Source organism: Nematostella vectensis, chromosome 7 (assembly GCF_932526225.1).
Source record: "Nematostella vectensis chromosome 7, jaNemVect1.1, whole genome shotgun sequence".
NCBI classification, from domain to species: domain Eukaryota; kingdom Metazoa; phylum Cnidaria; class Anthozoa; order Actiniaria; family Edwardsiidae; genus Nematostella; species Nematostella vectensis.
In genome coordinates, this window is record NC_064040.1 from 16,513,192 (window position 1) to 16,527,924 (window position 14,733).

A 14,733-nucleotide genomic window follows, 5' to 3' on the forward strand; every position below is an offset into this window, starting at 1 on the left:
CCCCCCCCCCCCAAAAGGACTTCACATGCACATAAGCTCCAGATTTTTTTTCACTTTTTTTATTGCAAAGAAATTGCAAGCTTACAGGTAATCACCCAGCCACCCCTCTCAAAAACGTAGGAAGAACACCGGACAGCCTCTATCTGCTAGTGTGCGTCGGACCTTGTGGTCTGCGTCGCCAGTTGATTAATTATTAAAACTTTAAAAGAAAAAGTCGAAAAGAAAGAAGATTTATGTTTTATTTTTTTAAAACAACTCGTTTATAACCTGAAGAAAGCAGGTATTGGCGGCCTGCCGAAATATCGTTTAAAAAATAATTAAATCTGCGTTGTTGTCGACTTTTTCTTTTAAACACCCTTCTCAACCAGATTGAAATTAAAATTTAGGAAATATTAAACATACTTGATGTCCCTGTTATTGCGAAGAAGTAAATGAGAACCTGTGATATTAAAAAAGTGAAATAGAAAAATGAACGCATTATCTCAAAATGGGATATCTTTGTTATTTCTCGTGAAGGACTAGGACTAGCTGCGCCAATTCCAAGATGGCGGCGGCCGGTGGTAGCCATTACAGTTCGGAAGGTGAGAGAAAAATCAAGGATCGTTATACATAACGACAGTATTGTACTTTTTAGCACCATTTAACATAATAGAAACGCTGTAGAAACATGTCTTGGTTAATATCAGCCAGATTTTTTTAGCAGAAATGAGATTTTGTGGCCGTCTGTTCCGAGAAGTGAATAAGAAATGAATGAGTGAACGCATATTTTTACACGGACAAGTACTTAGTTTCTTTCTGCTTTTGAATTCTTCTTCATAATTAAAAGGAATATATTATAATTATATTCTTTAAATTATTTGCTTGAATTGTTTTTGGAGGGCAATGTTAACCTAGACTGAGACATGAGGCGCCACAAAAATATTAATTTCACTTTAAATTAAGGTAGTGGTACCTATTATCGGACAGTGCCCTATTATAGGACACTCGTAGAAAAGGTCGTAAATATCTCGAACAATAGGAAAACACAGCCAAAAATGACCCATCAAGTCTTAGAAACAACATTCAGAAAACATGTATTCTGAAGGTTTTTACGAGTGTTTATTGTTCAACAAAACTAGAAATTATTTACTCTCATGCACTGCAAAATGGCGATTGAAATCCTCTCTTTGACTTGAATACAAGAAGATTTACCGATCGTGATGGAAGTCGCTCAGCAAATCCGCCATTTTGTTGTTGATCTCCCAGGGTGCTGGCCTCTGTTTCTGTAGACGCTCAAATTGTTTGTACCTATCTTCGGTGCCCTATTATCGGACAGCTGTGCAAATGCCAAGAAATTCAATGTAAATTTAAGCGATCGCCAAGCGAAAGCACATTTCACCGTGCAGTTTGTCACGCGTGTGATGCATTTTTTTTAATCGCTTGCTACAGCAGAGAAAGAGTCTCTATCGTGACTTTTGCAAAGTACATTAGTCAACAATTACTGCCTGCTGCATTTTATTGAAAATGAAGCATGATTTTCCCGTGACTTTTTTATGTAAAACCTGCTGTACCATAATAGGTAAGATCATCCGATAATAGGGCTTCACAACACTTCTTGCTAACGATTGTTTTCTAACGAATTCATCCAACCAATTTTCGTTATCTAGATCAAATTATAATGTTTAATAGTCAATTATTTCTAGCTGTAAAACCTATGATTCAATTGTGTTTAGTACGCGAGATATTTTAGTGTCCAATAGTGTCCAATAGGTACCATTACCTTATCAGAGAGAAAAATCGCAAGGCTTCTTTAGAGACTATGGCTACAGACTCATGAAAAATAGATGCTGCCCCTCTTTAGTTTGCGCAATAATGAAGGTTGGACATCACCTATTCTTTAAAATAAAAATAATCGCTTTATTTTTGCCTCATTTAGAGAACACACCTCTACTTTTCCCATCTTCGCCTCTCCCCTGCTAACACTTAATTACCACAGCTGTAAAAAACTGAGAGCTGTAAAAACCTGGAGATGACACACATATTTGATAACATTGCTGTTATAAACAAGAACAACTTTATTTTCATTCAAATAGAAATAAATTGATCTTTAGACATCAAGGCATCCAATGAATCAGGCTAGTAATACAATCACAACTTATCTTATGTTTTGTCTTATTGTATGATTGTATGTATAGTTAATTATGATGAAGCAATCATGGCACAAGTTGATGGAATCCAAAAAGAGGTAGGAGATTGTCAGCAAAATCAATTTTAACCCTAAGCGATAGCACTTTAAATGTGGTCAACAACAATTCATTCTCCTACGAAATAGCATATTTGGCGGGGTCGAAGCAGTTTCTAACCTAAGAGTTACCAACTTAAACAAACATAATTTTCCCTGAAATTTATTGAACCTTTCAATCACATTTCTTTTCTGACAAGGTCCATGTCCAGCTTATGCATACAGGAGGGTGCTCCTCTAGCATGTGCCCCCCTATAGGAATAACAGTAAAAGGAATAATTTTTAAGCACCCCCTAAGGGATAGTAGTTAGTAGAATTTTATACCCTAGAAGATAGGAAAATCACCCTGTCTACTTATATGGAAACTCCTCCTGTCGCAGACTTTGATCTTACGCCTTCACTCCTAAGTTCAACCCACATCTATTCCCTGATGGCTGCATTTGTTAATGCACTTCTTAGATCTCTGCATCCCCCAAGGAAATTGTACTTTTGCCAGCACTTTGTATCAACCTTGTCTTTCTCATTTCAACCCGGTGCCTGTAGTCAGGATTCAATGAATAAAATTGACATCTAGACATAAGCTGGCGGCTCTTTCTGATGTTAATATAATGGAGCACACAGCTAAGATTCCTTTCCATATTTTTCATTTGACACTCAAATAAGATAAATACAAAATTGTTTTAATTTTCTTGTTGGGTTCCTATCAGATTGCAGATGCCCAAACGCTAGTGAGTGAAAGAGAAGACTTGCAAAGCCTGTTAAATGAGTACTCCCAGGATGATCATGTCTACCAAGCCAAGATCCTGGTGAGTACTGGAAGATTGTCCGTCAGCCACTTGCATATTTGCAAGGAGACTTGAAAATAACCATACCCTAATAAACTTGTATATCAAAAGATCCCAGCTATTGCTCTCCGTACATGATGCCTACATACATGATGCCTACATACATGATGCCTACATAGTCTGATGTCTACATACATGATGCTTACATACATAATGCCTACATACATGATGCCTACATACATGATGCCTACATAGTCTGATGTCTACATACATGATGCCTACATACATGATGCCTACATACACGATGCCTACATACATGATGCCTACATACATGATGCCTACATAGTCTGATGCCTACATACAAGATGCCTACATACATGATGCCTACATACATGATGCCTACATAGTCTGATGCCTACATACATGATGCCTACATAGTCTGATGTCTACATACATGATGCCTACATACATGATGCCTACAAACATGATGCCTACATACATGATGCCTACATACATGATGCCTACATACATGATGCCTACATACATGATGCCTACATAATCTGATGTCTACATACATGATGCCTACATACATGATGCCTACATACATGATGCCTACATAGTCTGATGTCTACATACATGATGCCTACATAGTCTGATGTCTACATACATGATGCCTACATACATGATGCCTACATAGTCTGATGCCTACATACATGATGCCTACATACATGATGCCTACATACATGATGCCTACATACGTCATGATGCCTACATACGTCATGATGCCTACATACGTCATGATGCCTACATACGTCATGATGCCTACATACATGATGCCTACATACATGATGCCTACATACATGATGCCTACATACATGATGCCTACATACATGATGTCTACATACATGATGCCTACATACATGATGCCTACATAGTCTGATGTCTACATGCATGATGCCTACATACATGATGCCTACATAGTCTGATGTCTACATACATGATGTCTACATACATGATGCTTACATAGTCTGATGCCTACATACATGATGCCTACATACATGATGCCTACATACATGATGCCTACATAGTCTGATGTCTACATACATGATGCCTACATACATGATGCCTACATACATGATGCCTACATAGTCTGATGCCTACATACATGATGCCTACATACATGATGCCTACATACATGATGCCTACATACATGATGCCTACATACATGATGCCTACATACATGATGCCTACATACATGATGCCTACATACATGATGCCTACATACATGATGCCTACATACATGATGCCTGCATACATGATGCCTACATACATGATGCCTACATACATGATGCCTACATACATGATGCCTACATACATGATGCCTACATACATGATGCCTACAAACGTCATGATGCCTACAAACGTCATGATGCCTACATACATGATGCCTACATACATGATGCCTACATACATGATGCCTACATAGTCTGATGCCTACATACATGATGCCTACATACATGATGCCTACATACATGATGCCTACATACATGATGCCTACATACATGATGCCTACATACATGATGCCTACATAGTCTGATGTCTACATACATGATGCCTACATACATGATGCCTACATACATGATGCCTACATACATGATGCCTACATAGTCTGATGTCTACATACATGATGCCTACATACATGATGCCTACATACATGATGCCTACATAGTCTGATGCCTACATACATGATGCCTACATAGTCTGATGTCTACATGCATGATGCCTACATAGTCTGATGTCTACATACATGATGTCTACATACATGATGCCTACATACATGATGCCTACATACATGATGCCTACATAGTCTGATGTCTACATACATGATGCCTACATACATGATGCCTACATAGTCTGATGCCTACATACATGATGCCTACATACATGATGCCTACATACATGATGCCTACATAGTCTGATGCCTACATACATGATGCCTACATACATGATGCCTACATAGTCTGATGTCTACATACATGATGCCTACATACATGATGCCTGCATACATGATGCCTACATACATGATGCCTACATACATGATGCCTACATAGTCTGATGTCTACATACATGATGCCTACATACATGATGCCTACATACATGATGCCTACATAGTCTGATGTCTACATACATGATGCCTACATACATGATGCCTACATGCATGATGCCTACATACATGATGCCTACATAGTCTGATGTCTACATACATGATGCCTACATACATGATGCCTACATACATGATGCCTACATACATGATGCCTACATACATGATGCCTACATACATGATGCCTACATACATGATGCCTACATACATGATGCCTACATACATGATGCCTACATACATGATGTCTACATACATGATGCCTACATACATGATGCCTACATACATGATGCCTACATACATGATGCCTACATACATGATGCCTACATACATGATGTCTACATACATGATGCCTACATACATGATGCCTACATAGTCTGATGTCTACATACATGATGCCTACATACATGATGCCTACATACATGATACCTACATAGTCTGATGTCTACATACATGATGTCTACATACATGATGCTTACATAGTCTGATGCCTACATACATGATGCCTACATACATGATGCCTACATACATGATGCCTACATACATGATGCCTACATACATGATGCCTACATAGTCTGATGTCTACATACATGATGTCTACATACATGATGCCTACATACATGATGCCTACATACGTCATGATGCCTACATAGTCTGATGCCTACATAGTCTGATGTCTACATACATGATGCCTACATACATGATGCCTACATACATGATGCCTACATACATGATGCCTACATAGTCTGATGTCTACATAGTCCGATGCCTACATACATGATGCCTACATACATGATGCCTACATACGTCATGATGCCTACATAGTCTGATGCCTACATAGTCTGATGTCTACATACATGATGCCTACATACATGATGCCTACATACATGATGCCTACATACATGATGCCTACATAGTCTGATGTCTACATACATGATGCCTACATACATGATGCCTACATACATGATGCCTACATACATGATGCCTACATACATGATGCCTACATACATGATGCCTACATACATGATGCCTACATACATGATGCCTACATACATGATGCCTACATACATGATGCCTACATACATGATGCCTACATACATGATGCCTACATACATGATGCCTGCATACATGATGCCTGCATACATGATGCCTGCATACATGATGCCTGCATACATGATGCCTACATACATGATGCCTACATAGTCTGATGCCTACATACATGATGCCTACATACATGATGCCTACATACATGGTTTCTACATAGTCTGATGTCTACATACATGATGCCTACATACATGATGCCTACATAGTCTGATGCCTACATACATGATGCCTACATAGTCTGATGCCTACATACATGATGCCTACATACATGATGCCTACATACATGATGCCTACATACATGATGCCTACATACGTCATGATGCCTACATACGTCATGATGCCTACATACATGATGCCTACATACGTCATGATGCCTACATACGTCATGATGCCTACATACGTCATGATGCCTACATACATGATGCCTACATACATGATGCCTACATACATGATGCCTACATGCATGATGCCTACATACGTCATGATGCCTACATTCGTCATGATGCCTACATACGTCATGATGCCTACATACGTCATGATGCCTACATACATCATGATGCCTACATACGTCATGATGCCTACATACGTCATGATGCCTACATACGTCATGATGCCTACATACATGATGCCTACATACATGATGCCTACATACGTCATGATGCCTACATACGTCATGATGCCTACATACGTCATGATGCCTACATACGTCATGATGCCTACATACGTCATGATGCCTACATACGTCATGATGCCTACATACGTCATGATGCCTACATACGTCATGATGCCTACATACGTCATGATGCCTACATACGTCATGATGCCTACATACGTCATGATGCCTACATACGTCATGATGCCTACATACGTCATGATGCCTACATACGTCATGATGCCCACATACATGATGCCCACATACATGATGCCCACATACATGATGCCCACATACATGATGCCCACATACATGATGCCCACATACATGATGCCTACATACATGATGCCTACATACATGATGCCTACATACATGATGCCTACATAGTCTGATGTCTACATACATGATGCCTACATACATGATGCCTACATACATGATGCCTACATACATGATGCCTACATACATGATGCCTACATAGTCTGATGTCTACATACATGATGCCTACATAGTCTGATGTCTACATAGTCTGATGTCTACATACATGATGCCTACATACATGATGCCTACATACGTCATGATGCCTACATACGTCATGATGCCTACATACGTCATGATGCCTACATACGTCATGATGCCTACATACGTCATGATGCCTACATACGTCATGATGCCTACATACGTCATGATGCCTACATACGTCATGATGCCTACGTACATGATGCCTACATACGTGATGCCTACATACGTCATGATGCCTACATACATGATGCCTACATAGTCTGATGTCTACATACATGATGCCTACATACATGATGCCTACATACATGATGCCTACATACATGATGCCTACATAGTCTGATGCCTACATAGTCTGATGCCTACATAGTCTGATGCCTACATACATGATGCCTACATACATGATGTCTACATACATGATGCCTACATAGTCTGATGTCTACATAGTCTGATGCCTACATACATGATGCCTAAATACATGATGCCTACATACATGATGCCTACATACATGATGCCTACATACACGATGCCTACATACATGATGCCTACATACATGATGCCTACATAGTCTGATGTCTACATACATGATGCCTACATACATGATGCCTACATAGTCTGATGTCTACATAGTCTGATGCCTACATAGTCTGATGCCTACATAGTCTGATGCCTACATAGTCTGATGTCTACATACATGATGCCTACATACATGATGCCTACATAGTCTGATGCCTACATACATGATGCCTACATAGTCTGATGTCTACATACATGATGCCTACATACACGATGTCTACATACATGGTGCCTACATAGTCTGATGCCTACATACATGATGCCTACATAGTCTGATGCCTACATACATGATGCCTACATAGTCTGATGTCTACATAGTCTGATGCCTACATACATGATGCCTAAATACATGATGCCTACATACATGATGCCTACATACATGATGCCTACATACATGATGCCTACATACATGATGCCTACATAGTCTGATGCCTACAAACTATGACTAAAAATCCTACACACTCTAAATGAAACTTGCAGTAACAGTCTATGTATTCTTAGTGAACAGCAGTATAAGATGATCCTGTTTTTTAGCAGGGTATCCACACTATTGACATGTATGTTTCTCTCTTTTGACTGCCTTAAAAATACTTGAACCTTATCTTGAATAAGCTCTACTCCCGAAACAGGAAAAATCATGAGCTGGATGACATACTCAGTAGTAATAATTCTATAGTAGTAATAATTCAATTGTTATTGAAATGGGCAGCATACTCAGCTTTTTCAAGTATAATACAATACTGAAATGATGATCATCATATACATGTATAACATACACCTATTTCAATTAACGTTGTCGGTGCAAATGGCGAGTGGCAAATGCCAAGTGGCAGTTTTACGACCGAAAGGTGCTATTGGGTATTGATTATTTGTGAAAATTATGTGGTAAATAAACTCTAGAGATGTCAGAACCATAAATTAATTACATTTAATGGGAAGTCATATGTTTTACAGTATCTATATGTTTTTGAATTTAGTAAATAAATTGGGATTCATGGGTCCTTTCAGTCATAGAACTGACATTTTTCAATTGCAATTTGCAATTTGCACTAACAACCTTCTTTGAAAAAGGTTTATATAAGTAATAAGAGGAGTTCAAAGTAAACTTTTAATCTGACAGAGCTTGTCCGCCCAGTATTCCCATGTGAGGAGGACAAGGGGAGATGGGAACTGCTTCTTCCGTGCCTTTGGATTCAGCTATTTTGAAAAACTATTAACAGATGAAAAAGAATATCAAAGGTAGGCCTCCTCTCCCTCCCCTCTCCCGAGAAAAGGTAGGCCTCCTCTCCCTCCCCTCTCCCGAGAAAAGGTAGGCCTCCTCTCCCTCCTCTCTCTCCCCTCTCCCGAGAAAAAAAGCCAAGGGCACCCCTCCTTGTCGAGTAAAAAATAAAACTAATAGCGAACTATCGAGTAAAAAATAAAACTAGTGGCAAACTATGATAAAACTATGATAATATAATTGAAATAGAGCTATGAATAAAATATAAGAAAAAATAAATTAGTTATAAATTAAATGCTTCTTTAAATCAAAATGTCTTAAGTGCCTTTTTAAAACTATATAGAATTTGTGCATCTTACTTCACACGGGAGACTATTCCACAGACGGGGCGCAGCGACTGGAAATGCACGATCTTCCTAAGAATTTGTTGACTTGATGGTGCATCTAAGGGTCATGTTGTTATTTGATCTAAAACTAGAAGTTCTATTGTTTGAAACGTTAATAAAAGCAGCGGCACTAGCCATGTTGAACAACTTTGAGCAATCAGATTAGGCTTGAACACCGTGCACATTTTGAAAAAAAGTTCAGCCAATGAGAAATGCCATACGTTTCTTGTACGTGTAGTCGACCGTGGGAAAGCAGCCTGATTACTCGTAAAAAACAACTGATAAACAACATCCGGCGTTGCTTATTGGTTGAACTTTTCTTTTAAAAATTGTTACGGTGTTTAAGCCGAATCTGATTGGTCAAAGTTGTTCAGCATAGCCCTCTTTCTGTGTCCTTATTGTAATCACCTTATTGTTTTTGCTATCATTCACCTAAAACGTGATCCAGCTTTACTCTAGATGAAACTCTATAATAATATATACAGAAATTGTGGAATGAAGCTTAAAAAAGTCTTTTTAGAACAATCCCCAAGCTTTAGATGGAATCTTACCCAATATCTTCAATAAACTGTTTTACAGATTTAAAGATCTAGCTGCTAGGAGTAAAGATGAGCTTGTGGAGCTTAACTTCCCTGCTTTTACAATCGAAGACTTCCATGAAGTGGTATGTTAGATAACCTAAATTAAAACTCATCAATGAGTGGGTGGGTGGGTGCCCAGTTGGAGATTCCGCACTTGTTAACCATGGCAACCATATCATTGCCCCACCCTTGGAACCACCTGTCACAATGTTGTTCAGTGGAATACTATATACGTAACTTGATACCCATCTGGGGTAGGATGGGAGGAGGGAAACTTAGACTTAGCCATTAGATCCCCCAAGCGCACCATGTTGTTAGTCTAACCTTGCCTAAATAGTAGCATTAAGCCTCATGTAATTCATGTTAGATCTGAATGGCATCACAGGTGGTGCTACCTTTTTATAATGAAACATGTTCTTTCAGTTTATGGAGGTCCTGGATATGATGGGAAACAACGCAACTGAGGACCAGCTTATCCAGGTAAACAAAACGATATGATAGGAAACAATGCAACCGAGGACCAGCTTATCCAGGTAAACATATAACGATGATTAGCCTATCTTATCTAGGTAAACATAACAATATTTAGCCTATTTTATCCAGGTACTGTAAACATAGCGATAATTAGCCTATCTATCTAGGTAAACATAACGATGATTAGCCCATCTTATACAGGTAAACATAACGATAATTAGCCCATCTCATACAGGTGAATATAACAATGATAAGCCTATCTTATACAGGTAAACATAATGATAACAAGCCTATATTTATAGTGCATTCACACTCCTTCATTGTAGGTCTGAATTCTGAATTTCAGTGCTTTGCTTGCCTTGTTTCCTTGCCATTTAATTCTGTTTTTGTAAAATTTTGCGAAAAAAGGGTGGCTTGATGTAGTCATTCGAATAATTTTTTTTTATCAGCTTAGTGTCAACTAAAATATTTTTAGGCAACACTGCCTCATTTTTTTTTTTTGTGATAAGTCACTTTTTTTTCAACAGAAATTTCAAGATGAGGGAATCTCAAACTATCTTGTGGTGTATCTCCGTCTGCTAACCTCAGCTCAGCTACAAAGGAATGCTGTGTTCTTTGAAAACTTTATTGAGGGAGAAAGAACGGTCAAGGAATTCTGCAACCAGGTACTGTAAAACCCTATGATTATGTGATGTTAAGTAATCTTTAATCTTAGATTATGGTTATTGCTTGTATAGTAATAGGATACTAATAGTCCAATGGATGGGTAGCGGTGTCTCCCATAAGTAGTATAGAGTGGGACAGGTCTTTGATAAATTTTAGCTGAACAATCCATTTTGTTGGAAAATAGCAATTATATCTTCACCCTCCCTTTCTACTTACCTAAGTCCATTTGTAAATGAAAGCATGGTAAACATTTGGCCAGAAAGCAGAAAGGGACACTAAGTTCACTTATTGTCTTTCTTTTGTTTCCAGGAAGTAGAACCAATGGGTAAAGAGAGTGACCACATCCACATCATTGGACTCACTGAAGCACTGGGTGTGTGTATTCGGGTGGAGTATGTAGACAGAACAGGTGATGATGTCAATCACCACGACTTCCCTGAGGATGGCAGTACCCCTATTGTACACCTTTTGTACAGACCAGGACATTATGATGTTCTGTACCTGGCTAACCAATGACATTACAGAAACAGCTGTCAATCATCATGATTGCTCTGAAAAAGGCAGTACCCCTATTGGTCTCCTTTTGTACAGACCAGGACATTGCAATGTTTTGTATCTGGCTACCCAATGACATTACAGAACAGCTGTCAATCACCATGACATTCCTGAGGATGGCAGTACCCCTATTGGCCCCCTTTTGTACAGACCAGGACATTATGATGTTCTGTACCTGGCTAACCAATGGCATTACAGAAACAGCTGTCAATCATCATGATTGCTCTAAAAAAGGCAGTACCCCTATTGGCCCCCTTTTGTACAGACCATGACATTACGATGTTCTGTACCAGGCCACCCAATGACATTACAGAAGCAGCTGTCAATCATCATGACTTCTCTGACAGTAGTATTGCTATTGCCCACCTCTTGTACATCTGTCTAAGCCAATAGGATTACAGAAAAGCTGTCAATCACCATTCCTTATATCGTATGCATTCAAGAAAATTGTGATGTTCCTATCATGTTTATAATCTAGCCAGTGAGATTACAAAAGCAGCATGTACAGGAAAGGACATTATGTACATGAGTAGCCAATCAGAACAAGCTGTGTTGCACCATGGCCTCCTAGAGGATGTTAATCACCACTTCTGAACAGAATGGGGATTCATTTGATGGGTTCATTATAAGTATCGTCATTTCTACATTTTTGCGTGTGTTAACCTGGGCGCAGCAGCAATTTTTTATTGAATGTGGGACAGGGGGGGGGGGGGGGGGTGGATGTCTTTGAAACCTTGAAATACCACTGTGTGTGTTGCCTATTGGTTTGCAAAGCTAGCCTCGAGAATTTGCAGTCATTCCTTCAAATGCCATTATTTTGCTTAGTGGGGGGGGGTTATGGGTGTGGCCCCATAATGTAGTATTAACCTGCGTAGCAAGGAGTTCCTCTGGAGTTTCAACGAAAAGAAATAACAAAACCGCGAGGCTAGTTTGGTATTGGTGCGCACACCCTGCTCTAGTGCCTAGTTTAGTATTGGTGCGCACACCCTGCTCCAGTTCCTAGTTTAGTATTGGTGTGCACACCCTGCTCTAGTGTCTAGTTTAGTATTGGTGCGCACACCCTGCTCCAGTGTCTAGTTTAGTATTGGTGCGCACACCCTGCTCCAGTGTCCAGTTTAGTATTGGTGCGCACACCCTGCTCTAAGGTCTAGTTTAGTATTGGTGCGCACACCCTGCTCTAGTGCCTAGTTTAGTATTGGTGCCCACACCCTGCTCTAGTGTCTAGTTTAGTATTGGTGCGCACACCCTGCTCTAGTGCCTAGTTTGGTATTGGTGTGACACCCTATCCAGTGCCTAGTTTAGTATTGGTGCGCACACCCTGCTCCAGTGTCTAGTTTAGTATTGGTGCCCACACCCTGCTCCAGTGTCTAGTTTAGTATTGGTGCGCACACCCTGCTCCAGTGTCTAGTTTAGTATTGGTGCACACACCCTGCTCCAGTGTCTAGTTTAGTATTGGTGTGCACACCCTGCTCTAGTGCCTAGTTTAGTATTGGTGTGCACACACTGCTCTAGTGTCTAGTTTAGTATTGGTGCGCACACCCCGCTCCAGTGCCTAGTTTAGTATTGGTGCGCACACCCTGCTCCAGTTCCTAGTTTAGTATTGGTGCGCACACCCTGCTCTAGTGCCTAGTTTAGTATTGGTGCGCACACCCTGCTCTAGTGCCTAGTTTGGTATTGGTGCGCACACCCTGCTCCAGTTCCTAGTTTAGTATTGGTGCGCACACCCTGCTCCAGTTCCTAGTTTAGTATTGGTGCGCACACCCTGCTCCAGTGTCTAGTTTAGTATTGGTGCGCACACCCTGCTCCAGTGTCTAGTTTAGTATTGGTGCGACACCCTGCTCCAGTTCCTAGTTTAGTATTGGTGCGCACACCCTGCTCCAGTGCCTAGTTTAGTATTGGTGCGCACACCCTGCTCCAGTTCCTAGTTTAGTATTGGTGCGCACACCCTGCTCCAGTTCCTAGTTTAGTATTGGTGCGCACACCCTGCTCGTGTCTAGTTTAGTATTGGTGCGCACACCCTGCTCGTGTCCAGTTTAGTATTGGTGCGCACACCCTGCTCTAGTGCCTAGTTTAGTATTGGTGCGTACACCACACCCTGCTCTAGTGCCTAGTTTAGTATTGGTGTGCACACCCTGCTCCAGTTCCTAGTTTAGTATTGGTGCGCACACCCTGCTCCAGTTCCTAGTTTAGTATTGGTGCGCACACCCTGCTCTAGTGTCTAGTTTAGTATTGGTGCGCACACCCTGCTCCAGTGTCTAGTTTAGTATTGGTGCGCACACCCTGCTCGTGTCTAGTTTAGTATTGGTGCGCACACCCTGCTCGTGTCTAGTTTAGTATTGGTGCGCACACCCTGCTCTAGTGCCTAGTTTAGTATTGGTGCGCACACCCTGCTCCAGTTCCTAGTTTAGTATTGGTGCGCACACCCTGCTCCAGTGTCTAGTTTAGTATTGGTGCGCACACCCTGCTCCAGTGTCTAGTTTAGTATTGGTGCGACACCCTGCTCCAGTTCCTAGTTTAGTATTGGTGTGCACACCCTGCTCTAGTGCCTAGTTTAGTATTGGTGTGCACACCCTGCTCCAGTGCCTAGTTTAGTATTGGTGCGCACACCCTGCTCCAGTGCCTAGTTTAGTATTGGTGCGCACACCCTGCTCCAGTGCCTAGTTTAGTATTGGTGCGCACACCCTGCTCCAGTTCCTAGTTTAGTATTGGTGCGCACACCCTCCTCCAGTGTCTAGTTTAGTATTGGTGCGCACACCCTGCTCCAGTTCCTAGTTTAGTATTGGTGCGCACACCCTGCTCCAGTTCCTAGTTTAGTATTGGTGCGCACACCCTGCTCCAGT

General features: G+C 40.6%; 1 protein-coding gene across 1 annotated transcript; it reads left to right on the forward strand.

The window, feature by feature from the left end:
• Positions 1-497: 497 nt before the first annotated feature.
• On the forward strand, positions 498-12,537 carry LOC5516055 (ubiquitin thioesterase OTUB1). The gene is made up of 8 exons (XM_048730307.1): positions 498-581; positions 2,175-2,224; positions 2,929-3,027; positions 9,133-9,251; positions 10,197-10,281; positions 10,622-10,678; positions 11,200-11,337; positions 11,648-12,537. Exons 1-8 carry the CDS (start codon positions 545-547, stop codon positions 11,852-11,854), a joined length of 792 nt encoding a protein of 263 aa, XP_048586264.1. The 5' UTR covers positions 498-544; the 3' UTR covers positions 11,855-12,537.
• The last annotated feature ends 2,196 nt before the right edge of the window (positions 12,538-14,733 follow it).

Excerpts from the sequence above, each read along its gene's own strand:
- LOC5516055 (XM_048730307.1), top strand. The coding sequence starts at position 545 with ATGGCGGCGGCCGGTGGTAGCCATTACAGTTCGGAAG. Across the intron at positions 2,225-2,928 it reads TTGATGGAATCCAAAAAGAG|ATTGCAGATGCCCAAACGCT; the intron begins GTAGGAGATTGT and ends GGTTCCTATCAG. Across the intron at positions 10,679-11,199 it reads CTGAGGACCAGCTTATCCAG|AAATTTCAAGATGAGGGAAT; the intron begins GTAAACAAAACG and ends TTTTTTCAACAG.